Source organism: Strigops habroptila, chromosome 6 (genome assembly GCF_004027225.2).
Source record: "Strigops habroptila isolate Jane chromosome 6, bStrHab1.2.pri, whole genome shotgun sequence".
Classification (NCBI taxonomy): Eukaryota; Metazoa; Chordata; class Aves; order Psittaciformes; family Psittacidae; genus Strigops; species Strigops habroptila.
In genome coordinates this window covers 33,628,448-33,655,559 of record NC_044282.2, presented here as the reverse complement: position 1 = coordinate 33,655,559, position 27,112 = coordinate 33,628,448, and the positions used below count along the sequence as shown (strand labels likewise).

At 41.8% G+C, this 27,112-nt stretch overlaps 1 protein-coding gene and 1 long non-coding RNA gene across 10 annotated transcripts in view; one reads left to right on the top strand and one right to left on the bottom strand.

The window, feature by feature from the left end:
• LOC115609386 overlaps positions 1-17,909 on the bottom strand; it is a 54,648-nt gene extending 36,739 nt beyond the window's left edge. Inside the window, exon 1 of the long non-coding RNA XR_003991845.2 lies at positions 17,849-17,909. This is a non-coding gene — a long non-coding RNA (uncharacterized LOC115609386). The remainder of the gene's footprint in view (positions 1-17,848) is intronic.
• Positions 17,910-18,230: 321 nt separating this feature from the next.
• The window catches only part of ADGRB3 (adhesion G protein-coupled receptor B3), a 457,019-nt gene continuing 448,137 nt past the window's right edge, over positions 18,231-27,112 (top strand). For 7 of the 9 annotated variants that reach the window (XM_030489525.2, XM_030489532.2, XM_030489528.2 and 4 more), the window contains exons 1-2: positions 18,231-18,317; positions 21,065-21,833. In XM_030489525.2, coding sequence (XP_030345385.1) covers positions 21,080-21,833 — 754 coding nt within the window. In that variant the 5' untranslated portion in view covers positions 18,231-18,317; positions 21,065-21,079. Of the gene's footprint in view, positions 18,318-18,983; positions 19,953-21,064; positions 21,834-27,112 lie in introns of those variants that run through there. The other 2 variants (XM_030489526.1, XM_030489529.1) reach the window with 2 other exon arrangements.

The window sequence follows — 27,112 nt, the reverse complement described above, 5'->3', positions numbered from 1 at the left end:
GTTGCAGACTAACTGTGATACTCTTGAGTCCAAAGACAATTCTTGTCAACTCGCATTGTCATCTTATTTGGAAGACATATAGAGCTGAGGCAAAGCTAGAAATATTTCATTTTTTAGCTCCTTGCTGTAGAAATATAAACGATGGAAATATTCAGGGTGGAAAAGCCTGGAACAGGCTACCTCACTGTTGTCCTAGAAGATGATCTCCTTGATTTGCTAAGTGGGAAGGGAAAGAGGGGTTCCCACAGTACAGTGGCCAGTAGCCACAATCCTGCTGTTGCACAGTTTTCCTCAAGGTCCTCTTTTCTGTGTACATGGGCCCTACACATGTCTTTAACATTGCATTTGAAAATGCTGAAGAGATGAACACTGTAATAAGACACTGCACCTGCAGCTGTAGGGAATACTTCAGGAGTCAAACATTGTTTGGTGTCATCAGGGTAGGGTGGTATTAAGGATATTAAGCAGTTGCCAAGACTGCTAATCCAGTGCTTTCCAGATACTTTAATTGTACATAAGTATACTTAGTTCTTTCAAAATACTTGTCTTTATTGGTGCTTTATAAACTGTTACTGGAAAACACAACAGACCACTTTCCTTTACTTTTATTTCTGACTAAAGACACCTATGCCATTTTGCCTTGTATGACTTGCAGTACAGGAACTCCATGAATCCAATGTTTATCAATTTATTTGTCTACTGTTATGGCTTTGTCAAGTAACAACTGTCAAATCAACCAGTGAAGGTCATTACCTGCTAATCTTGTGTCATGGTCTGAATGTGCAACATTATCTTTTCAACTGCAAAATGCTTTTGGAAAAAAAAAATAAAAAATCTGACACTCCTACTTAGGTGAAATATTTTTGAACTACTCCTTTTCCCTTCCCATTTCAGGCAATCGTGTCCCTTTCCATCATCACTTATTAATCTGATTTAGCTAAAAACATATAGAAATAGTGTATGTTCCAAGCCACATCTTTATTCCAAACTGCCAGATTTTACATTTACGTGTACCTTACTACCAACCAGCTGGAATAAAACACAAGCGAGCAACTGTTTTAACTTATCAAACAATCAGTCAAGATGAAAATGGAAATGGAAAAAATGCTTTTCTTTAATATGGTAAAGCAAGTATATTAAAAGGTAGTCTGCCAAAAATAAATACTTCATAAAAAATTGAACTGAAGTGTACTGGAGCATGCTTTGATATTCTTTAAAAGCAACAAAATGCATGAGTGCCTTATATGTCATCTGCTTTATTAAACGGCTTAATAATAGAAGTGTTAGCAATTTTATTGTAAATAAATGCATATAATTCATAAATGAGCTTTAAAACTATTTTTATTTTCAGCCTATAAAAAATTTTGAGATTTCTTATGTACTAAACTTTCCTCTATTCACCTTTCTTTGTACTAAGAATGTTAAAGATTTTTAATTAACATCCCATGTCCAAAAATGAAACAGGAAGAAAAATCTATATGAATATTTAAAAAAATATGTTTTCATAAGAGACATGGCTTCTATATTAAAACCACAGAGGTATTAGGACTTTAGTGCTAAGTTCAGCCTCACAATTAATGCCAGTTGGTACCTCACAAGACACGCCACCCACATCTTTATTTCTAAGTAAGTGCCTAATAGCAGTTACTCTGCTAAAGCTAACTCCTCAAAGAGTTTTTCATAATACGGATCGGACTGAAGAAAAAAGTGCAAATTCAGAAACATATAGAGTTAATCCATCCGCGGGTCCTGAAGGAGCTGGCGAATGAAGTTGCTAAGCCACTGTCCATCATATTCAAAAAATCATGGCAGTCAGGAGAAGTTCCCAATGACTGGAAGAAGGGTAATATAGCCCCCATTTTCAAGAAGGGGAAGATGGAAGACTCAGGGAACTAAAGACCAGTCAGCCTCACCTCTGTGCCTGGCAAAATCTTGGAGCAGATTCTCCTGGAAAGCACGCTAAGGCACATGTAAAACAACGAGGTGGCTGGTGACAGCCAACATGGCTTCACTAAGGGGAAATCCTGCCTGATCAATTTGATGGTGTTCTATGACAGAGCCACGGAACTGATGGACAGGGGCAGAGCAGCTGACGTCATCTACCTGGACTTGTGCAAAGCATTTGGCACTCTCCCGCACAACATCCTTGTCTAAATTGGAGAGACATCAATTTGATAGATGGACCATTCAGTGGATAAAGAACTGGCTCGATGGCCGCACGCGAAGAGTTGTGGTAAACAGCTCAATGTCCAGTTGGAAAACTGTAACAAGTGGTGTCCCTCAGGGATCGGTGTTGGGACGGGTACTGTTCAACATCTTTGTCGGCGACATGGACAGTGGGATTAAGTACGCCCTCAGCAAGTTTGCTGACGACACCCAGCTGTGTGGTTCAGTTGATACGCTGGAGGGAAGGGGTGCCATCCAGAGGGACCTTGACACGCTTGTGAGGTGGGCCGATGCCAACCTTATGAAGTTTAACCAAGCCAAGTGCAAGGTCCTACACCTGGGTCGGGGCAATCCCAGGCACAGCTACAGGTTGGGCGGAGAAGAGATTCAGAGCAGCCCTGCGGAGAAGGACTTGGGGTGTTGGTTGATGAGAAGCTTAACATAAACCGGCAGTGTGCGCTCGAGCGCAGAAAGCCAACCGAATCCTGGGCTGCATCAAAAGAAGCATGATCAGCAGGTCAAAGGAGGTGATCCTGCCCCTCTACTCTGCTCTTGTGAGACCTCACTTGGAGTACTGTGTACAGTTCTGGTGTTCTCAACATAAGAAGGGCATGGAGCTGTCGGAGCAAGTCCAGAGGAGAGCCACGAGGATGATAAGAGGGCTGGAGCACGTCCCGTATGAAGACAGGCTGAGAGAGTTGGGGCTGTTCAGCCTGGAGAAGAGAAGGCTGCGTGGAGACCTCATAGCAGCATTCCAGTATCTCAAGGGGGCCTGTAAGGATGCTGAGGAGGGACTCTTCATTAGGGACTGTGGTGGTAGGACAAGGGGTAATGGCTTCAAACTTAAAGAGGGGAAGTTCAGGTTAGATATAAGGAAGAAGTTCTTTACAGTGAGGGTGGTGAAGCACTGGAATGGATTGCCCAGGGAGACTGTGGATGCTCCATCCCTGGGGTTGTTCAAGGCCAGGTTGGACAGAGCCTTGGACCACATGGTTTAGGGCAAGGTGTCCCTGCCCATGGCAGGGGGATTGGAACTAGATGACCTTAAGGTCCTTTCCAACCCTTATTATTCTATGATTCTATGATTCTATGATTCTATGATGCTATGAATTAATCAATAAACCATTTAGACCAGTATTCATCACTGCATCACAAAGCGAACCTTTTAAGCTACCAAAAAATTAATTTATCCTTTCTATCAGTTACATTTAAAGTGTGAAGATTATTACTAATTATAAAAAGTGTAGCCAGACCTTTGCAGCCAGTGTAGCTTATTCTGCAACTATCAGTCTGTTCTGCTCTTGACTGGAACATTCCCAACTGTGGCCATTTATGCGAGTTCAGAGTTTTATTGTATCTCATCTCATGCATATTTTTACATTTTATTCCAGCATGGTAAAAATCACTTCTACAGCACTTAAATTTTATCAAGACATGTCCTTGGCTCCAAAGGGTTCCTGACTTAAAAGAAACTTGCCAAGACATGTTGGAAGACAGCAACCCAGGAAAGGAAAGCAAGGCAGAAGAGCACTGCATTAATGAGGACAAGCAGAGAAAAGAGTGTGAACCCAGAATATCATCTAAGTTTCCCTAGACCTAGCAGGGAAAAAGAACACATTGACTCCTGCAAGTCCTTCTACAGCAAGACTTGGGAGGGTAGGTATCAGAATGCTTCATGCAAGCTGGTATATGGTTTCCTGACAGAGGTACGTCACATACCTCCCGAGTTCAGGAATATTTGTAAAAGCCCACCTTAAATCCTAACAATTCATTTTCCCAAGCAAGTGACAAATTGTCAGTCTTCCATACTTATGATTTTTGATAATTTATGGGCAGGGCTTCAGTGGCAGATTTTGTGCAGGCATGGAGGACCCCAGAGCACAGGCTGCGCTTCCCTACACTATGCCACGCCTGTGGCTGACACCAGGGACCGGGTGGTATTTTCAGCCATGTACCGTTGTCTCGCTGGAGGAATAGGGCTGCAAGCACTGCAGCAACACAGAGATCCTACCTGAGCCTCAGCATCCCACTGGGTTTCTGCCAGGCACCAAGCCCACATGCATCCCTCTGTGTCTGCATCCGTTTGCTCCCTGGAGACAGGAGTCAGAGCACTCAGCCTGCCCTTGGACACACAGACAGCAGCTTGCAGAAGGCGATGGGACAGTGACCCCACTGCTGCAGTGATGCCCCACCCTGGCTTGGTGTAGGGCCACCGGAAACACCAAGAGTACAGAGCAGAAAGAGAAGATGGAAACAGGATGAATGAAACCATGTTTCTAAAAGGACGAGATAGATGTGAAGATTTTTCTGACTGCTTACAAGGACTTAGGAAGATTGATCCTCTTTCTCAGACTGACAGGACAGGATCACATGTCAGGTCAGAGACCTTCCTGGACAGGTTCAAAGACACAGTTTAAATATGTCTTGTTATAAATGGCAGGTGTCCAGCAGAGAAATTTTGTAAAAGGTATGACTTCCATTCAGAGACAGAAACAGACCTAGGAAAGGGGACACCCAAAGAAACCAGGGACTTAAACAGAGAATTACCTCTACCAGCCCACTATACACTACATGTAACAGCAGAAATAAGGTTCATCTCACATGACTTAGGACATTTACATCTGAATAGGGAAAAGGGCAACTGTCAGCATGTGAATCATGTAACTTCAGCTTCAGATCTACAGCAAGATTAAATGAGAAATATTGTAAAAGCACCTGTTTCTATTTGTTGACCATACCAGGAGACTAAGGAGCCCAGATATAGACATCTACAAATAAGACATCTTCCATTTGTCTACATTTTAGCAATCTGTCCAAAATTGGATAGATTAGTTGCAACCCATACCACATTGATGGGCCAGTTTTCTGAGAAACGGTGGGGAGAAGGGGACTAAAAACCACGTCCATCTTGTAGAAACACTCAAGGAAAGAACCCCGTTCTTCATTGTCTGGTGTTTTAAGGTAAGTTAAGTAAGTTGCTGTTTAAATAAACAATACCTTTCACTTCTTACCTGTATTTCTACATAGCTGAAACAATTCTGTGGGGATAGAATTCAAAGAGCAATTAATAGGGTGCAAAATTAGAATATGGAAAACATTCTGCTAACATAGATGTTTATGAGAAGCAAGTAACACAGGAGCAAGAGAAGCTGGAGAAGAAATACTGAGCAATGGAAATACATGATTGGAGAGGAAAATGAGTGCAAGAACTACATAAGAGAAAAGATTTGCCAAGGCTCTGTAAATGGGATGAAAGAATTGTATTAAATATACTAAGAGAGAAGAAGCCAGCAGAGGCATATAAAAGAAAGGAGGAGATGAGATTAGAACAGCTTCTTGTCAGTGTATTTGAATATCATATTTTAGTAGTGCCATCATGAAATATTTCTCAGTCTCTCGTTCACATGTTTAAAATGGGTATGAAATAGAGATCTGATCATATCTAAGCATTTTACTGAAAATAGGCTACTGTTTTTTCAACCCTGTGCCACTTTTGAACATACAGCACAATGTATGTGTTTAAACTATTTACATTTGATGGTTTCCTTTCTGTATGATGACTTACTTTCAAAAGTCATGTATGATACACAAAAAATAAAGCACAGACAAAAATCTATTATTACAAATATGCAAAAATAATAATATCACAAATAAACAAAAATAGTTTACGAAGAATAATCTTTATTTTTTGTTTTTTAATGCATGAGTTAAATACATGTATAGGCCTCCTACTTGTGATATCAATGTATAGCCTCTGATCTCATGTTCTCATGATACAGATATTCATAATTCCATTTCTTCCTGACACAGAAAGCAAGCATTCAGTTAATGCTCTTCCTTGGCTACTTACATTTATATATATTATACAGGTACTATGTGCATTCATATATATATATACACGAATGTTTACTTCAGTAAGCACAAACATCCATGTATTCATGAGTGGCTAAAATATGGATTTGTAAAAGCTTAAAATCTTCAAGCAGATTCAAACATGTTATACTCTCCTTCTAGACACGCCTATATTAGGAAATTGGATGAGTGCATGCAGATAGTTAATAAATAAGATAGAGTTGCTAGTGAAAGAACCCAAGTTCTGGCAAATGTACAACTGGAATATCTGAGATTATGCTAAACTGATAGGAGATCAGGTAATCATTCTGGTATCTATGCAGTGGACACTTGAAATTTCATGTGGAATCTAATATTCAATTGAAACCTGATCAGCTCTCATGTCATAGAGACCAAGACTAAGTAAATTTTGAGTCACTTTGTGTGAAGATGACACCCTGTAAAATAACTGAAATGCACACTCTGAAGGAAGCTATAAATAAAGGAATAGCAACCTCATAACATCTACCTGGACTTGTGCAATTAACACTGTCCCACATTATATCCTTTTCTCTAAACTGGAGGGGCTGTATTTGGCAGATGGAGTACTCAGTAGATAAGGAATTGGCTGGACAGTGGCACTCAAAGACATGAAGTTAACCACTTTGAAGTCCAAATGGAGATCAGTGATGAGTGGTGTTTGTCAGGAGTCTGTATTGGCACTGATGTTGTTCAACATCTTTGTTGGCAACATGAACAATGGGATTGAGGGCGCCCTCAGCACTATCTCTTTCTCAGATATTTTAATAATTTTTATAATATGATGTTGAAAGTGTACATGACACTTATGTTCATAAACTTAAGAACAACTTTTCCAATGAAACAATTTACTCTGGATGTCCACCATGCAGCCAAGGAAGTGATTTGGTTGAAAGAGTGTATTTTTTCCTTTTTCCAAGTATCCTCATCTGAAATCATAAAGTATGTCACTCTGACCTATATGCTTTTATTCCCAATTCTAAAACATTCCTTTAGCTGAAGATAACCCTTGCATGATAAATCAAATTTTAGATACTAGGCAATTTTAGAAAAGGACATAACTCCTTCCTTTTTTAAAAACAATGGGAAATGCAGCTAATGCTAAGTATACGTTGTGATCACATTTCATTATTACATTTACAAAACCAGTTCAGACAGGGAAAGAAGACCTTGACAATTTCCTTCCTAGGTATCAATTTTATCTTAACTATATCCTTAAGTTTTTAAATGTGTGCATGCACTTTAGGCAATTATAAGCACTCAGACAATGTTTTTTAAACCGAAATACTGATGTCTTGACATTCTGGATATCGATGTCCAGTGCTTAACTCCAAATACCGACTGATTCCATGATCTGCACCTCTGAAAATTCACCTCAGTTTTTTGGTATTAAAACATCCAAAAAGAGCGAAGATGAAAGTGGTTGTGCTAGACCAAACTAAAGGTTTACCCAACCACCCTGTATTCTGCTTCAGAAGTTCACTGTAAGTAAATACTGAAGGAGTAAGAATGGGGCAAGATTCTCCCCCAACATCTTCCCAACCTCCTTCTTTTCAGCTCAGGAAAATTCCTGAAGTGGATATGATTTTGCACACTTATTGACACCCCACTGCACCACCACCATCAGTGAATTTCTCTTTGATACACTTGTCTAGTATTCCCCTGAGACTATGAAAATTTTTAATTATCTGCAACATCCTTTGACAAGGAATTTCAAAGGTCAATTACCTGCTGCATGAAGAATCACCTCGTCTGTTTTGAGCATGACTCCTTCCAGATTTATTTGATGCCTGCTGTTCTTTTGCTAGAAAAGACAGTGAATAATCAGCCCTTATCCAGGCTTTCCTTGCTACTGATGAGTCTGTAGCACCATAGTCTCATAACATCTTCTTTTTTAACTCCAAGGCGCAAGTTTCCTGGCAGACTCAGCTAATCCTTGTATGGCTTTTCCATGGAAATATTGGGTATTTGAGAAAATACTGTCCTTAAACATACCACATATTAGTTTATTTTTATAAAAATGTATGAGTTTGGACCAAAGCAGCATGCAGAAGAGGACTATGGTGAGGCTTCAATTCCCATTCCTCAGCTTCAAATTTGGAAGTCTGTGCTAGGATGAAGGTTTTCCTTATAGTATGTCTCTTGGGAAGAGATACGTGCCTTTAGAAAGTCAGCATGCTAAGCGAGGGGTAACCTAAAGCCCCAGATAACTGGAGATATTGCCACAAAAAAACTGCTTGAAACCTACCCAAAACTAATTTCAAACTAACTCTTTCTGATGCTCAGGATACACAGTTCAGAATCCTCTCCTCAAATCAGATTTATCGAAACTATCTTTTAAGGAAATGAGCAGGCCACATCTTTGTCGGCGACATGGACAGTGGGACTGAGTGCACCCTCAACAAGTTTGCTGATGACACCAAGCTGTGTGATTCGGTTGATAAGCTGGAGGGAAGGGATGACATCCAGAGGGACCTTGACACGCTTGTGAGGTGGGCCGATGCCAACCTTATGAAGTTTAATCAAGCCAAGTGCAAGGTCCTACACCTGGGTCGGGGCAATCCCAGGCACAGCTACAGGTTGGGCGGAGAAGAGATTCAGAGCAGCCCTGCGGAGAAGGACTTGGGGTGTTGGTTGATGGGAAGCTTAACATAAACCGGCAGTGAGCGCTTGCAGCCCAGAAAGCCAACCGAATCCTGGGCTGCATCAAAAGAAGCATGATCAGCAGGTCAAAGGAGGTGATCCTGCCCCTCTGCTCTCGTGAGACCTCACTTGGAGTACTGTGTACAGTTCTGGTGTTCTCAACATAAGAAGGACATGGAGTTGTCGGAGCGAGTCCAGAGGAGGGCCACGAGGATGGTAAGAGGGCTGGAGCACGTCCCGTATGAAGACAGGCTGAGAAAGTTGGGGCTGTTCAGCCTGGAGAAGAGAAGGCTGCGTGGAGACCTCATAGCAGCATTCCAGTATCTCAAGGGGGCCTGTAAGGATGCTGAGGAGGGACTCTTCATTAGGGACTGTGGTGGTAGGACAAGGGGTAATGGCTTCAAACTTAAAGAGGGGAAGTTCAGGTTAGATATAAGGAAGAAGTTCTTTACAGTGAGGGTGGTGAAGCACTGGAACGGGTTGCCCAGGGAGACTGTGGATGCTCCATCCCTGGGGGTGTTCAAGGCCAGGTTGGACAGAGCCTTGGACCACATGGTTTAGGGCAAGGTGTCCCTGCCCATGGCAGGGGGGTTGGAACTAGATGACCTTAAGGTCCTTTCCAACCCGAACTATTCTATGATTCAATGGCAGTAACGGTGACACCACACCTTTTGTACTTCCACTGACTATAGCCAAAGACATAAGGGAATACAGGGTCACTTGGATTCTGGTCCTAGTTTATGGTCCAGAATTTTGTGCTGATTGGGCATTGTGGAACGAGCCTCCCTGAAAGACGCCTATGAGGAACAACAAAAATTGAGGATACCCTTGTTAGCCCTAACCAAATGCTCCTATCCTTTCTTCTCTGGCTTAACAACTTGTGAGAAGGAAAAAATGCATGTTTCAAACTCTCAAAAAGGAATTTGAACCCAAGTCTCCATCTAAGATCTTTTTTAAACAAGATTCTGTACTGGTACCTTGACCAACATCTTAAAACAGAGATCACAGCTGAACTTGGTAAGGAACTAACAGTATGTTTTGTGCATTTTAAACATGAAACTCTTCCTAAGAGCAGAAAGCTATGCTCTAGGCAGTCCTTTATTTTCACTAATGCAAGGAAAAACTCAGCACAAGACACCATCTTTTAACACTGCTCTTTGCAATTAGTGATCTCAGTGACACACAAATGCATAAAATCACTCTTCTCCTGACTACATAAGCAAAATGAAGGACTTAAAGATGGATTCAGCATTAACTCTGAATTTCTTTCTTTTCAGCAGAGCAAGCCAAAACAACACTGGGTTTTTTGTATTTGTCACGGTTCAATTTGATTAATGACTAAGCAATATTCTAGAGTAGATTAATAACATCAGAGATGAAAGGGCATTTTAAAAATATTTTCCCTCCTCTCAGTATAAAGAGGATTTCAGTGCATTTAGATAATTGACATGAAAACAGTGGCCTTGTTTTTATTTTGATCTTTGCATAAATATTCTCCAATGAATTTGGTAAAGCTTATGATATAGCCTACATGTAAGAACTGCAATGAGTTCTTCCTAGCTTTACAGTCATACAACAGTACAACTAGTTAGAATCTCACCACGATAGTACATGAAACCATGAACCAGTGATGAGTTTGTTTTCAAATGACAGCCATTATATACACAAGATATAAAGTATTGAAAATACAGATTTCATAGATTTAAAGACCAGAAAAAAATGTTCTGATCACCTGATAAACAAGAGCCAAAGAACATGAAGTCATCTACAAATGTTGTTGGTAATACAAATACTTCTGAGTATCTATCTAAAACACAACTGAAGAAGCACAAACTCAGGAGAGATGCCACAGAATGACAACTGGTCAAAATAAAGAGCCACAAATATATACGTGAAATTATGGCTTATAATCAAAGTAAGTGAAATAGAAGGCTTTCCAACAGAAAAAGGCTTTACGTTATTGTCACAATGAAAGTGTTGTAGCATAGGAAAATTACTGGCTAAATACTTTACTAAATCCATTAATGAAAATCAACAGTGCTTCGTTACAAACTATGCTAAAATAACAGAATAGACCAGTCCTGCAAGGAATTTTGCTCTGTACATAAAAGATATGATAAATTCCAGTGTGGAAAAAAAAACCCCTGTAAGTGAAGAGGGTCATATTTGAGAATGGAAGCCCAGGGCACAGGAAGGCATGTACCAAAGAATGCAGGTCACAACTAGGATATTAATTGTGCAGTGTCAAAAAAGGAAAAAAGCAAGAAAACGTAACAAAGCAGGATAATTGTAGATCTTGGATAATCCAATGAGAAACAAATGAAATCTGTAAATGGCAAAGCTTGAAGATATAATCTTCCAGAACAAGAGGAAGTTACTTCTTGAAACAGCACAGAATTGAGAGAAGACTGTTCTGGGAAATGACTGTCAGCTTGGAAGACGTAAAATAGCCTTAAATCAGCCAGTTCAGATTGATAAGCTGTAGATCCTAATTAATTCACAGTTCAAACATACCTTTAGATTTCAATCACAATAAGCACAAAGAAGTCAGGATTAAGAATATCCAAACTAATATGTAAAGTGATATTAAAATAATGAGATTAAATGCATCTAGTAAGATATAAGATATACAAAAAATGTCATGAGTGGCAAGGGCCTTAGATGTAGCATTCATGTTGCTCTGAAAACCAAGAATATTTCTGCTGACAAATGCACATATAGGGGAAGGGAGGAAAGAAATAAGGAAGGTAAGATGCAAACTAGTGGAGTGAAAGGAAAGGATCTGAGATGCTACTTGAGCTAAGCAGGCAATTGTCATAATCTTCAAAGGCAGCTTTCATTAAATGAGGGAAACAATTGCAAGCTATAATAGCAGAGGGGTAAGAATAAAAACTGCATAGCAAAGGTAACTGCTGAAAATCAAACATAAATATATAAAAACAAATTAAAAGAAACGCCTTAAATATATCAAAAGCAAGAAGCTTATAAGAGTCACTATGTATTCTGGGAACTTCAGAGAATAAAGAGGGCATTTAAGGAAGAGAAGGACGTTGCTAGGAAGATAGAAGATTTATTTGCATCAGTCTTCACAATAGAGGATGTTAGGGAGATATCTACTCTTGGGTAATAAAAATGAGGTACTATCACATGAAGAGGTGTTGGAACAAATCAATCATTTGAAAAGCAGGAAGCCACCAGGACCAAAAACTCTGAGTAAAAAGTAGTTGAGCTATGCAATCTCTAATTGTGGAAGCAGCTCCAGTACTGGAAGGTTAGAGAGAAGGTTAGAGAGTAGCAAATGTTTCATATATATTATAGAAAGACTTTAAGATGATTCAGGGATCAAAGATTCATAAATCTTACATCCGTACCTGTCAAATTAAAAATAAGAATATAAAACACCCAGTAGACCATGAGATAATGGATTTGTGCAAAGAAGATGATGCCTCGCTCATGTGTTAGAATGTTTTCAGCACATCGGTAAACTACCACAGTGGTCAAAGGACAACCAATTGACATAATTTATTTAAATTTCCTGAAGGCTTTGTCAAAGTTTCTCATGGGAGACTGATAAAAGAAGAGACATAGGCAGATAACTGAAGACCTCTGTTCAGTGTAGCAGCTACCAGAAGCAGCAAGATATTAAAATGCATCAAGAACAGGACTGAGATGATAAAGAATAATGTTATATAAAGTGCTGCAGCCTCATCTGAACTACTGTGTGCAGTGCTGGTTTCTATATCTTAGAAAGATATCAAAAAACTAGAGGGTATTTAAGAAAAACATGATAAAAATGACAGAAAATCCTTAAAAATCATGGTTTTGTGAAAATATACCGGAATAACTGGAATTATCTTAAAAAGGGAATTAAAAAGAGGCATGATAAAAATATGTGACATAATTGCTAGAAATAAACCAAGAATCTCATTTCTCCCTGCTTTAATACAAGGATATAGCGACACATGATTACATCAAAAGGCAGCAAATTTAACAGAAGTGATACATACCTGTTTTCTACATAGTACACATTTATTCTGTGGGCCTCATTATTTGGTAATGTTGAGCTAGAAAAAAATAAGACTGAAAACAACTAGATGTTTATGAAGGTATGAAGAAAGTATGGAGTTAAACTAACTGAACAAGCACTGCCAAGGAACTGAAACTGATCTGGAGACTTAAATAGATCTCTATGTAGCAGAGACTAGGTGAGATTTTATGAAGCCAGATCATCAAAAATATTCCTATTCTCAGGTTTCTGCACCTTCTTCAGGACTGTTCAAGGGCCACTGCCCGCGGCAGGATGCTCCACAGGCCTCAGACCCCTTCTGCTCATGCACCTAGTGTCACCTATGGCATGAATTTGTTTCTAGCCCAATAGTTGTGATTGAATAACAACATCAAAATAGTTAAAGCCAGTAGAAGAATTTAGAAGTTCTTGTAAAAACCTTCACTGACGAAGCCAAAGAAAGAATGAAAACAAACAAGCAAGCAAATCACTGACCCTTTCAAGTTGAAAATTGTCAGCCAACCAAAGGTTTGCTTGCAATTTGGAAGGAGATGTTGTTTTCTGATGAAAAAATCAACTTCTTAAAAGAAAACCGACATTTTCCCTGAAATTTTTCAATTTTAAAATAGAACTTTTTAATCACCCTTACCCCCCATTATGCTGTATATTCTTGAGCACCATCTACTGGTGCTGCATTATTAATTAACTTTTTATGAAAATACAAATCACTTCTCTAACAAAATTCAAATATAATCATATAATCCTTCAAAAGATATTTAAAATTGAGAAGGCAGAATTTAACCTATTATTTATTAAATTCATATTTTCTCTTGATAACAGAGAAAAAATTACTATTGGTGAAATTAATTTAGAATCTGAACTAAGTAGAGAAATGCAGTAATTTTTAATGGTTTGTAACATACTAGACCAGTAAATGTATACAAGTCTATGAAATTATTTTCAATTTACACTTGCTCCCAACCTGTTAGTCCCTGTTAGACTAACAAAAAATTTTCCTTCTTTTCATATTCAGGTATCTATTTAATTTCATAATAGCTGGATATGGTCAGCATCTCCCATGTTATTTCTTCACATCAGACTAAATTAAATAGCATTTCTCTTGAGATGGTCACACCAGCTTTGGATTTAAAAATTGCCTTGACTTGTAGCAAGAAAATACTGTTCTTACAGAAATTTGGTCTTATACTTCAGAATCAGTGAAGCAGACTACAGAGTCTATGTTTGCCAAAGGGGATTTTGAAGGGCCTTGCATGTCTGAATAAAGCTGCATTTGAGGAACAGACCAGAACCACTCCTATGTAAGCTTAAGATACTCAGTAAAAATACCACTTGACTCTTACCTGTAAGTTGACTCTAAAACCTAAAATAATAATATAATAATAAAATTCTAAACCTCTAAAATAATGGTTTCCATTATTGTGCATAAGGTGACATGTCTAAATGTCTGCAACTCTGTAGTCAGTTAAACATGATAACAATGAAGAATGAAGAATAAAGTATGAAAGTCTTTGCTCAAAAACCTTTTAATGATTTTTTTTGTTTGTTTGTTTAATGTGTGCCTTCTGTGTTGAAGACAGATTGTCTTATTTGCTCAAAGGAGTGAAAACTGCAGGCTGCAACAGTGACCTTGACTTGGAAAAAGTCCCTCTAAGGATGATAGGTGATTGAGTGAGAGAACAGTCCACTCTCCAAAGCCACTTGCTTTAAACTGTGGACTCCCTTTAAAAGTTGCACAAAAAAGGTCAGTGAATTATAATTACAATTACAATTGTGTTGAATTCCGTGCTTTGTTCACAAAACCTGGACTGAAATCATTGACCTACTGTGACCAAGATAACCAAAAATCTCAAAGTGCTGCTGTAGATTGGAGGGGGGGGGGGAAGCAACTAAACAAACCCTTTAATTCATTCCATCCAACATATTAAATCGGGTAAGCCTCATTTTTCTCACTGATACAGAAATGACTTAAAAATATTACTCTCCTTCATCTTTCCTAGTTTGGATAAAGCCCAACCTTGCTGAAACAATCACATCAAGTCTAGAAAGCAGCACTATAAATTTAGCATTTGCTATGTTGTGCCTATCCCTACCACACTACTACTAAGCGACATAACACTTCTTTCAGTGCCTTGATACTTTCTTTGTAGTACAGATGGCACCACATGTGCCATGCAGTTCTAAGAGCCCTCCCATGAAACAGTGTGGGATTGTATTAATACCTTTTTCCTAGGTTTTAACAGAGGTACTTAAACAATTTGGATCTACTCAATATTTCTGAATGATGTGTATAGGTTGACTTTAAATCTGCCCTTCAGACTGCAGTTTAGCACTAAATTTACACACAAAATAGCACCACCCCAAACACAAATTATCTGTATGCCAAATTTAAAAAAAAATACTGTTACATTTCATTTATATTTTATAGACTTAAACATATCCTGACTCTCACTCCTAGACTATCGAAATTACAGGGTTTTGTTATCTCAAATGCAGCTGCATGACATGTAGCAAACAATTTCTGAAGTCGGCCTCAGTTCAAGTAGAAAGGGAACCAGCAGTGGGTCATGGGTATTTGTGTACTTAAAAATGGTATAGTTTTAAAGTTAGTTCCAATAATTAAACCCTGCATTTTTCAAGTCTAACTGCAAGAAATCTTGATCAGAAATTTGCAGAGTGCTCTGTGCTGCCATCCTATCCCTCTGTTTCTCAGCTCCCATAGTTAACCTAAGTACGAGTTGTGCAACTTGCACCATTTCCTAACGTCTGTAGACAAGAGGCCAAAGAGTCTTCCCTCACACATTCCCTCCAGCATTGCCATGTCTTCAGGAATTTGAAAAGTGAAAGTTAATCACCGGCTTGGGATAACTAGGAGATTGTTAAAGACAATGGTTTACGTTGTGTATTGATTAATTTTAATTTCCACTCACAATTAAAGGAGCTACAACCTGTCAAAGCTATTGCAAACAGGCAAATGTGTTCATTCAGAATGGCTTTTTTCTGCATTTACTCTCAAGTTCTTAATTTAATACAAAGAGAGTGAAGAAGATATTTAAACTCTGCATTGCATGTACAACTTCCGTTGAAGTATTTCAGGCAACATGGTGATCACCCACAGATAACATCAAGTGTCACCGAATGTGAGAGAATATGATTATCTCTAAGCCAGCAATGGTTCAGTTTTCATTGCATTGTATTTGCTGGGTGTAGGTCACCCACATATCTCACATTTTCCTTGGTTTGGATAGATGTTTTTTGTTTTATTTTGACAACAGAGACATAAAGTATTTATGTTTGTAAAAGCTAGCAGGGATGTGGTTTACAGCTCATACCTATGGAAAGCACAGTAAAAAGCTACAACCCTGCTTTCCTTTACTTTGGTCACAAGTGGTTTGTGACCAGTAATACCTCTGATCAGAATTTGTGCAGCATGTAATTATTATCATAAAAGCTCTGTATTACTGGAATTCAAACCTTGCAGGGGCTCCGGTGGGGTGTGGGAGAGAAAACTGCCTGCTTCAAAGACGGGTTGGTTTGGACCTTGTCCAGAAGTTTAAACTTTGGTTTCACCGGGGTGGGTGGGAGGGTGCGTTCAAAGCCATGCAGACGTGTTTCACGTGGACTTTGAAAGCGCAGAGAGGCCGTAGCATGGAGCCGGACCACACAGGCTCGGCAAGGCTTTGTTCTCCTTGCTGAATGGCACTGGTGGGAGCGCACGGCTGCCAGGCTGCGAGCCGGTGACTGACAGGAGCATTTATTAAAATGTCATCTCCTAATTTTCACGCCGGATATCTGCTGTCGCGTAGACTGACCCGATCTCTCACGCCAGCAGGAAGGGCCAGAGGACAACCCAACCCGCCGTGGAGGGCAGGAGAGGCGCAGCCGGAGAGAGAAAACGCATATCCAGCCCTACCTAGCTGTAACAATATAAAGTGAAAAAAAGAAGGGGGATCCACACGGGGGAGGGGAGTCAGCCTTCCTTGTGACAAGGCTCTTTCCGCCAATCTCCCAATCTTTAGGGGCTCACCCACCGCTAACGATGCTACTTCAGCCGCTGTCGGCTTGCTAACTCCCCTTGCAGCCCAGCTGCGAGAGAAGCCACCGGGAGCCCCCCGGGCCGGGCAGCGAGCCTCCCGTTCCGGGCACACGGCTCCAGACACCCGGCTCCGGGCATGCCACGGGGAGGGATGGGGACCCGGTGGCACTTGCCGTGCAGAGCGGCCGGAAGGAATGCGCACAGCCTTATCTCTGCCAGAGAACAAATACGGCGTTAAGTGCAGCCTCGCGGAGAAAATTGCTATTGTTTCCAGTCAAAGGCAGGCGGCAGTTTGAAAGGGTTTGTTCTCGGAGTCCTGTATCAGTTAATCTGCACCGACCGCGGTGCCGAACTGACAGCTCTTGGGGCTGCGACAGCGGGGGGTTATGCTTTAGGAGAAGGAACAAGAGGAAGGAGATCAAGCGCGGGCTTCCCCCGCCGCTCCCCCCCGCCCCGCTGTCCCCGTTTCCCTGGCTCCCCGCCCTGCGCGGGGGCGCAGCCGGCCCCAGCGCTGGGAACGGCGGGAGGAAAACCCCCCCGCACGCCGAAAACAACGTTTATGGGACGTGCTGGGCGCCGCGCGAGCAGCCGTGACGTGCGAACCGCGCGGCGGTCGCTGCCGCCGGAGCCGAGAGGGAAGCGCCCCTCGCACACGCACACGCGCACTCACGCGCGCGCACACGCGCGGAGCGGGGCGCAGGGGCGCGCACGCCGCCACCTCCTCTTCCCCCCCTTCACCCCAGGAGAGAGAGGAGCGCAGCCATCCCCCGCTCCCGGCGGAGGGGGAGGCGTGCACAGGCGCGCACCCACGCAGCGCCACTGGCGGAGGCTCGGCGCGGCCGGCGGACGGGCGGGCTCGCACACACAGACACGCGGGCACACGCGCGCACACACACACACTCACACACACACAGTCACACACAGGCAGCGGCAGAGCCGCGCTTCCGCTCCCTCCGTACTCTCTGCGCGCCCAGCGTTCACACCGCTCCCCGGGATCGGCAGCCGAGGACCACCCCCGCCGCTGTCCGGTCACCAGTCTGAGGGGGGAGGAGGAGTGAGGAAAGAAGAATAAGTCTATTAGTAACAACAACAACAACAACAAAACCCACCAACAAATCTGCACTAGCGCCTTAGTCCTCCTCTCAGACCGTCGCCTGGCTGACATCGCCGCTCATCGCGCTGCTGTGCGGAGACTTTGTTTCAAGTAAAAAAAAAAAACAACCAAAAAAAACCCCTTCGCTTTCTCAGCCACTTCCATTTTTTTCCTCCCTGCAGTCTCGCTGGTTTGAGGTGGTTTTTCTTTTTTTCTTTTCTTTCCCTTCATGTGGTTGGATTTGGTGGATCCGGTGCCAAAGCTGCTTTTTTTCCTCGGTGGGGGGTGTGTGTGGCGTGCGGGGGTTTTCTCGCTGCGTTTTTTATCTTCTGCTGCTTTTTTTCATCTTGGTTTTGAACCTGAGCCGGGGAAAATGGGAAATGGTGCTTCCGACACAAGGGAAGTCTCTCCATCACTGTTGTTGGGACGTGTGCCTGTGGTGCTAGTGTTTTAGAGAAATAGCCTGACAGCTTTCGGAGTGGAAGGTAAGGGTGTCCGGGGCATTTCCATTTCCCATTTCCAGAGATTACGACTGGAGAGCTTTTAGCTTGGGATTCCGGGGAGGAGGCGGCGGCGGAGGGGGACAGGCTGTTGCTGAAGGATAGAGACAGCACATACAAAATGATCTCCGCATTTACTTCAGCGCTGCAGTTTAAAAGTTAAGAGAAGTGCGTTTCGCGACAGGTCTGCTTCCCTGAGAGTAATTTCCAGCGAGACCGAGAAAACCTGAGGTTTGTGCACGATTGGGGTAATTTTGGAGGGGGGGGAGTGTGATGATGTTAGGTTAATAGGAAGTTAAAATAAGAAGTCAGCGGGTCTTCTGTTGGGGAAAGAAAATAAGTGGAGTGATGGCGCCGTCTATGTTCGGCTAAACTACAGTGTCGCCTAGAAAATCAGTTTGGGGAATATCCAAACTAAAAGCCCGTTTGCTTTTCAGCAGAAGAGGATTCTCCCATTTCCCAAATGGTCAAACTTAAGCCTCTCTGGCTGTTTTTTAACTCTTTTCTCAATGGAAATGAAAAAATATTTTTAATCTGAGTGCCTAATCCTTTCAGTGAGCAGACTGCTCTAGTATCTAGCAATACTGCAAACTAACTGAAATGCTGCCGGCACACTCAATTGGAGTGTGTGTGTGTGCATCTGTGTAATGCACATGGGAAGAGAGAGATTAAGACAATGCTGTGTTTCAGTAGCTTTGCCTGAACAAATGCGCAACTGAAATGTGAGCTATTTGATTACGTTTCTTCATAGAAAAAAGCCTAGCACTGCAGACGTCTTTATTTTTCTACTGCAAATATTACATAGAATGGGAAAAAGTCAGAGGCTTTTTCCTTTTCGAACAGAACAGCAAATAAGCTCCCTTTTTGCTTTCCAGATTGTAAAATTAATCCTTTTTCATGGGTGGAATTCCTAATTTAGGCACTTATTGTCACATTGGCTTTCAACGCCTACACCATCCTGAATAACACTGCGCAGAACTGCATTGCCTGCAAAGTGCTTCAGCAAAGGGGAAATTGTTTCCAGAATTCCCAATAAGTTTCTCTTTTATTGAACCTTAAATGCTGTACGGAGCCTATTTGGAGAAGGAGGACCGTGTTATTCATTGAGATGGACGCTCAGAAAGGAGGAAATCTGACCGTGTGGATAGACCCAGGAGCAGCTCTGCTTTTTTTGGGGTTTTTTTGCCTTTTTTTTTTTTAAACCTCACTAGGAAGAGGGTTAGAGCTGGTGCTGCTTTGCCTGTTTCAAGATCCAGAGTTTGAATTATAATCTAGGGATACAGAAATCTCTTCAAGGGAGCTTAATCTGGTGATTTGCTGTGTGTTACGCAATGGGAGACAGAAGATGCCTTGCTGTTTGGTGAGGAGATGAAAAGCTAGGCAAAGACACACATCAAAACTCAGTAACGGTGCCTCTGTGTGTGTGTCTTCCTCTACTTACAGAGCAACAGTGGAAGAGACTGCAGTCTAGAGAGTTTCGAAATTAGGTTGGCATCACTTCTGTCTGCTTGCATTTAAAAGCAGAAGGTGAAAAGCTTCTCATTTGTAAGAGATAAGCAACTTCTTAAAGGTTAATGCTGAAAACGTTCAATTTGAATTTTTTTGGATAACGTTACAGAGGTAAATATAACTAAGATTCACTTTATTAACCTGGGCCACTCTTAAGAGAACAGAGCATGTGGAGGCTGTGACGGTTGACAGGTGCAGTAAAACACCTTTCTTTGGAGATAGTAGCAAAGAGAATGTAATATGTCTTTCATCATTCAAGCGCATGTCTGCAAAACGCAGGAGCTAATCAGACAGTACAAGATATTTGTAATAAGAGGGCAAGTGCAGTCCAATAGGTGCAGGGATCCTACCATAGCATTGGCAGCTATATAGAGCTACTGCTTGTAGATACAGTGATTGATTTTATACATCCTCAGGGGTTGAAGCACATCGAAATTAATGTCCAAAAAAGCTGGCAGTTAGTGGTAGTGTCAGACCAGCACTAGTTTCATCTGTCTTTGTTTCTTTCTCCAGTAGCCTCAAAATTTTAGCAATACAGTAGTCTCAGCATTTCTTGCCTGGGTTTTCTTTTTATAGGGACCTCTCTACACCGGGTGGCCAGGGTGAGGGCATGTAGGCATATTTGAGATACCTTTCCATCTGTAGCAAATAATAATTTATGTGGTTTTTAATTATGGCTGTAGTTCTTCACAATTACTTCTCAGATTTAATAGGAAAATAACACATAACAAGAGATGCTACTGGATTTCTTGTTCTGTGTTCTGTGCCGGTGAAATTCTGCATGTGCGTATTGTATATGCAGATATATAAGTGTAGCAGGCTACTTATTTACTTTTCAGATAAATAAATAAATAAATAAATCACCCTTTTCTCGGTCTGCCGGGTAAGGCGCCTGGGCTTTTACCTAAGTGGAGCGCTTCTGGTCCTTGCCGTGATGACAAGAGCCTAGACAGGAGAGGACATTCCTATTAATAATCTAATACATGTTGGTTTTGTTTAATTTGACGGTAGAGGCCGTGGCAGTTGCGACAGCCACGTGATGGCGCTGCGCTCACGGCAGCGGTCCCGGCCCTCGCCTTATAAAATACAAATTACCTGCCCTTCTTTCTGAAAGGGGCTCGAACTGCAAGCTTGAAAACAGCTGGCTCGAATATTGGAAGGAGTTTGGTTTTCTATGCGTGAAGAATTCTACTTGCATTTTTATTTCATTTCATCTTCTGCAGGCCAAATGACATAGGATGAAGGCTGTTCGTAATTTGCTGATTTATATATTTTCCACCTATCTACTGGTTATGTTTGGATTTAATGCTGCCCAAGACTTCTGGTGTTCCACGCTGGTGAAGGGGGTCATTTATGGATCGTATTCTGTAAGTGAAATGTTTCCTAAAAACTTCACAAACTGCACTTGGACGCTGGAAAATCCAGATCCGACCAAATATAGTATTTACCTGAAATTTTCCAAAAAGGACTTCAGCTGCTCCAACTTTTCCCTATTGGCTTATCAGTTTGATCATTTTTCCCATGAAAAAATAAAGGATCTTTTAAAAAATAACCATTCTATAATGCAGCTCTGCGATTCCAAGAATGCTTTTGTATTTCTGCAGTATGATAAGAATTTTATTCAGATACGCCGCGTCTATCCTATTGATTTCCCAGGATTACACAAAAAAGAAGATGACCAAAAATCCTTCTTTGAGTTTTTGGTGTTGAACAAGGTGAGCCCAAGCCAGTTTGGGTGCCATGTGTTATGCACTTGGTTGGAGAGCTGCTTGAAATCTGAGAACGGGAGAACCGAGTCCTGTGGGATCATGTATACAAAATGCACCTGCCCTCAGCATTTGGGAGAATGGGGAATAGATGACCAGTCCCTGGTGTTGCTCAATAACGTGGTGCTGCCCCTCAACGAGCAGACAGAGGGATGCCTGACCCAGGAGCTGCAAACCACCCAGGTCTGCAACCTCACCAGAGAAGCCAAACGGCCGCCAAAAGAAGGTAAGTGCTTCTTTTGTGGGGGTGTGGGTGGTGTGTGCGCTGAATCCCACACCGGTGTGTAGGTCCAGCTACCAGCTCTCCTCAGTACTCACATTCACTTGACCTGCTCTCCACTCCAGCTTGCCTCTAGATGAGGCGAAAGGGCTGGAGAAGATGCACTCTCCCTCAGGGCGTGGAAGGCTGCATTCCCATTTCTAAACTGGCCTAACCTTCAGTATATAGTTCTGCTGAGCACTGTTGAGGCTCCTCGTAAGCAGATCCATCTGTTTTCAGCTCCCACTTACAGTAATGCCCACAGGTGGTGAGACAGGAATCTCTCTCCCCCTCACCACCTCTTCACTGCAACCACCCGACTACAAGATCTTGGCTCTCTTGGTATGATCCCTTGACTTCACAAGGAAAACATTTCCAAAGGCATGTGGGCAATCTGACTACAACATGAAGAGATTTACTGTAGTGAGGACACCTGGTCCCAAGTGGGCCAAAGCTTAACGACCTAAAAAAACCCCAAAAGCAAATGCAGTTGTTCAGGGTAAACCCTCTGCCTAAGATGCCTAGAGATGCAAGGCACTGCGCAGTCAGGATATGCTGGGAGTTCTGCAAAGGGGCTACAGGCTGCTACTGCACCACTTCTCCAGGCAGCCTTGGCTCCAGGAGATGAAGGTTCCGAATCTCATGGCAGTATTAGTGTGGGGGGTTTGATGTGTCGATCCCAGCAGCTGCTTCATGTTTCCACTGGAAACATGGGGGTTGTGGAAGGGTGGGAAGGCAAAGGGTCCAGCAAATTAGCATGGCAGCCCTCTGCCTAGCCCCTCTGCTTCATACCTTCTATTTCGCCCTCCTGGCATTTTGGGGAGGTCTGGGGGTGATTTTGGGAAGAACACTGGGGATGGGAGGCAGGGGAAGCATAGGCTGAACCTAGATGGGGGACTCTGGCTGCAACCTGTGGGTGCAGGGGTCCTTCAGGGCAGCCATGTGGGAATGGGGGAAGGGGGGGATGTGCCCATGCGGCAAGGGATAAATCATCGAGCCTAGGGTATTGCATTTTAATGCAGGAAATGTTCCCTCTCTCCTTGTTTTCTGCATAGCCACAAAGCTCCCAGTCTGTAGCGAAGCAGTGCCAAGCTCCCAGCCCCCCTAATAGAAGTTGCTTTGTGGAGGAATGTAACATTGACACGTTGTTAGGAGAGGATTTTCTTTAAGGGCAGCCAAGCCCCAGTGCTGTGGGAGAAGAAAAGCTGAACTCGCTCCAGCTGCTGTCGTGCCAGCGGCCGCAGGCAGGGCCGGAGGGAAGGAGGGAGGGATGAGGGACCCTTTCGGTGTCTTGCGGGTCAGCGCCTCTTTCAGCACTCAACAGCTCGGAGCCCAGGAAACAGCGGTCTGAACTGAGGGACGTTCCCCACTGTTCCCCTCCCTGAGCGGCCCGTGCAGTGGCAGGGTTGGTGTCTAACATCGTTCAGAGCTAACGAGCGCCCTGGGAGGAGGAGGAGGCAGCCGCGGCCGCGGAGCACAGGCGACAGGGCCAGGGATGTGCGGGAAACCCGGGCGCTGCGCGGGTGCGGGCCCGGGGAGTTACGGGCCCCTCACCTCCGTCGTGTTTGTCATGGGGGCACGGGGAAGCCGCGGAGCTGCCTGTTATAAAACACAAACGCCGCAGCCCCAGAGGCGCGGAGGCGGTGCAGTCGCGGTGCGCTGTTCACTATCACGGCGTGAGAAAGGCGCATCCTCCATCCTCTCACCCCGGCCCTGATTTCCATCCTAAAGTGCCACCTCGTCGGTGGGGCTGGGCAGGATGAGTGCGAGCGCAGAGGGGTGCACCGTGCCGTTCGCAAAAATGCGGCGAGTCCCAGGGGGATGCGTGTCTCCCAGTTAAAGCACCTATTTCTGAAACATGCTTAGTGGAAATGACAGAGGAAGCTTAAGGGCAAACACTTGCTCTTTTTTTTCCCCCCTTACGATTTGAAACACATTTCCAACATATCTTGCTTCCAATTTCAGACATACTTTAATTCTTGTCCCTACTTGTGGGTTTTCCTGAATATGAGCTTCAGAAACGGCTTTGTTAGAGGGGGTGGAAATGTTGTTTGATACCTAGAAGGTTTCCTTCACTTGTTTTTCACTGTACTCAGTGTTTTTCTGGTGTTGCTGAGAATTTTGACATTAATAGAATTATTTTAATGTTTTATTTAATTACTTTAATGCTCTTGGAAATTGCTCATCAGGTTGTTACTGAAAGTTATAATCAGTTAGCAAATCAAGCCGCATGGTACTTTTCAGTAGTAGTATGGTCTTTGTCTTCTACTCACTATTTAAAGCATTTTCCCCCTTTCCTCAGAATGCCAGACATCTGATGGAGAGGTATGTTGGGTCTTTGTTTTCTGTAGATATATGTAGTGACATTTAGCAAGCACATGAGTCAGTGCATTTGTATGTATAAAGCTGGTTTGTGGTTCACTTGGAGGCTTGACTGAGGGATCAAACTGTAAAATATTCCTGCCGCAAACATAATGCAGTTCATCACTTGTGTCAGTAGACATTTAAGCAAGACGTGCAAATTTTGTTTTCACAGGCAACTTGTTTCAAGTTAGATCAGCACAGGGAGCAAAAATAAGGTTGACCAATAACTAAGAGAATGGTTTCTTCTTGTCAGAGTTCATAGTGGCAGCTGAGAGCACAGTGTTGTTAGTGTAAGCTGAGTCTGAAGGGGAATGGAATTTGCCTAACACAGTGAGGGTGCTCCAGACTTGGTAAGATGGTGTTTTATGAATTCATGTATTACTGACATTGACTAGCAATGACTTTCTGAAAGGAACTGCAAAGACCTGACAGCTTCTGCAGTATTATGCATACTCTCCCATCCTTCAGATATGCTTTCATGAAGCTTGACTGTATGAAGCACAAAATCTTTCCCCAAACTATTTTCAGTCACATTTTAGAACCATAATGTAAATAGAGAGCATTTAGATTAAAGCCTACTATTTCTTTTTTGAATCTCTGAAGATTTTTACAACTTTGAATATGATAAATGGCTTAGGAAAATGGTTGAAAGTCAGTATTTTTCCTTTTTAAAGAAGTCTTGCAGTTGACAAAAGATGTGACAAGTATACAATGGATGATTGTGTTTCCAACAGTGCTGAAGTGTTGAACAGTAAAAGGAACTAGGTCAAAAAATGAAGCTGTAACTTTTTTTTTTCCCCCCTCCCCTTAAAATGTTTTGGAAATATATGGTTTATTCAGCATTTCTTCCATAGCTAGATCATCTGTGGTGTCACTGATACAAGCAATACTGAAAATCGCCACATTTTCACTGAGACTCAATTTCATTGTATCAGTACTTTTCCATAACTTTACATCTGAGGTGCTTAGCTTGGATCAAAGCACTAGCAAATAGATCTCAATGAACACTCTGACATGGTCCTGAATTTAAGGGCTTTCGGGAATTTGTCTACTCAGTCTTCAGTGCTATGACTGAAGTATCTCATGAAGTTTCTATCAATAAGACAGGGCTCAGTTCCAGTCTTAGTGGACCTGTAAAGCCTTTGCATGTGGTCAATCCGTACAATTTTCTGAATGATGACACTAAGAATGCAAAAATGTCTTTTCTTATTGTGACCATAGCAAAGCCTTAATATTATTGTGGGTTTTTATAATAGTTACTTAGAAACTAAGACAGAGTTTCCCACTGTGTTTTACTGTCATATGTGATGGGGGCCATCATAAACCAATGAAAATAATTCTTTTGTTATCTTACTCATCCAACAGAAACAAAGACGAGAAGGGGTATTCACATTAATTAAATCTTGGCATTTGACGTTCCAGGCTTAATCTTGTATATCTTATTCAGCCAGTCTAAAATAATTTTAGTAGGGATTTCTTACTACGCTAGAAATGCAGCATTGGTCTACTTTGTCACAAGTTCTAACAGCTCACTGTCTACTAGCATCTCTGGATTCAGCAACTGATTTTTTTCCTGATTTCACATCTGAAAACAACAGGGATATCTTAACAGAGAATTTACTGTGATAGCTGTCTCTTTAAAACAATAATTTATGACACATTGTAGAATAACAGTAAGATGTAGGATGCGGATAGTTTTGTGAAGCTTTCACGGCATGTATGCATTTATTTGGATGTCATTCCATGAATGCCCACCTCCTGTTTCACACATTCAAGATAAACTTACAGTATTCATCACATACTCAGAGGTCATTAGCTCTCTGAGCAGGCTGGACATCCCTAGTCAGAAAGTCATAGGCAGTAATAACATGGCTCTGTCAGAGGATTTAAATCATTAAATCAGTGCAGGATTTGTCTGGGAAGATAAAAAAATTACAAAATACGGTCTAACAACTGTACACTTCTACAGGGATATTTAACATTTAGCATGCAGCAACTATTTGAGACTAAAGCAAAATTTAGAAAATCAAAAATAAATAAAAATTTTGTCCAGAATATTAAATGAGTATGGTAACATACTTGGAAGTCTCTTAACAGTTTTTGTATCCTGCTGCTTGCAATGGTTCTTCTATCCGTGAGTTCAAAGGGACAAAGGAAGATGAGCACTAACAGAAGGGCAGGCTTTTTAATTTTGCATGAAAGTTATTTTCCATTATGACTTATAAAATATTGTTTTGAAACTTAAAACTGATATACTAAAATAACCTGTTACCATGCAGGTTATGAGCAGTTATGAGCAGTTTGACCTCAGTGAAAATCTAGAATGTAAAGAAAAATAATTCCACTTTAAATAATTTTTTATATGAGTATTGTTCCTCCTAAAATGTTCATAGCCAAAACCTTAATGGAAACTTTCATAATATCAGTTAGAGACATTGTATTTCTTCTCTATGGGTCTGGTTCTCAGTTGAAGTAAGTTGCTTCAAAATCTCCTATGGACTCCACTGTGCTTCATATAATTCCCTTTTTGACTTACTTTGCTAAAAGAAAACAATCACCCAAAACATTTAGGTTCTTAGTAAACATTTGGGTCACTCTAGACCACTCATAATAGGATGCTTTATCAGAGCTATGCAAATTTGATTTCAGATTCTCTTTTTTTTTTTTTTTGAAGCGATGCACTATAGAAAAAGCATTAATTATCAGACTATCTTTTAATCAATAAGCCCTACCTTTGTTTTCAGGGATTAGATTATATTACCACTAATGATTGTACTTCAGTTTGTGCTGTATTGATCGTTTCCACATAACTTCCTTCAGTAAACTATGAAACTTCTTGTTTTGATGCAAAATTTAGAAGTTTGTGTGCAAGAGTAATCAGC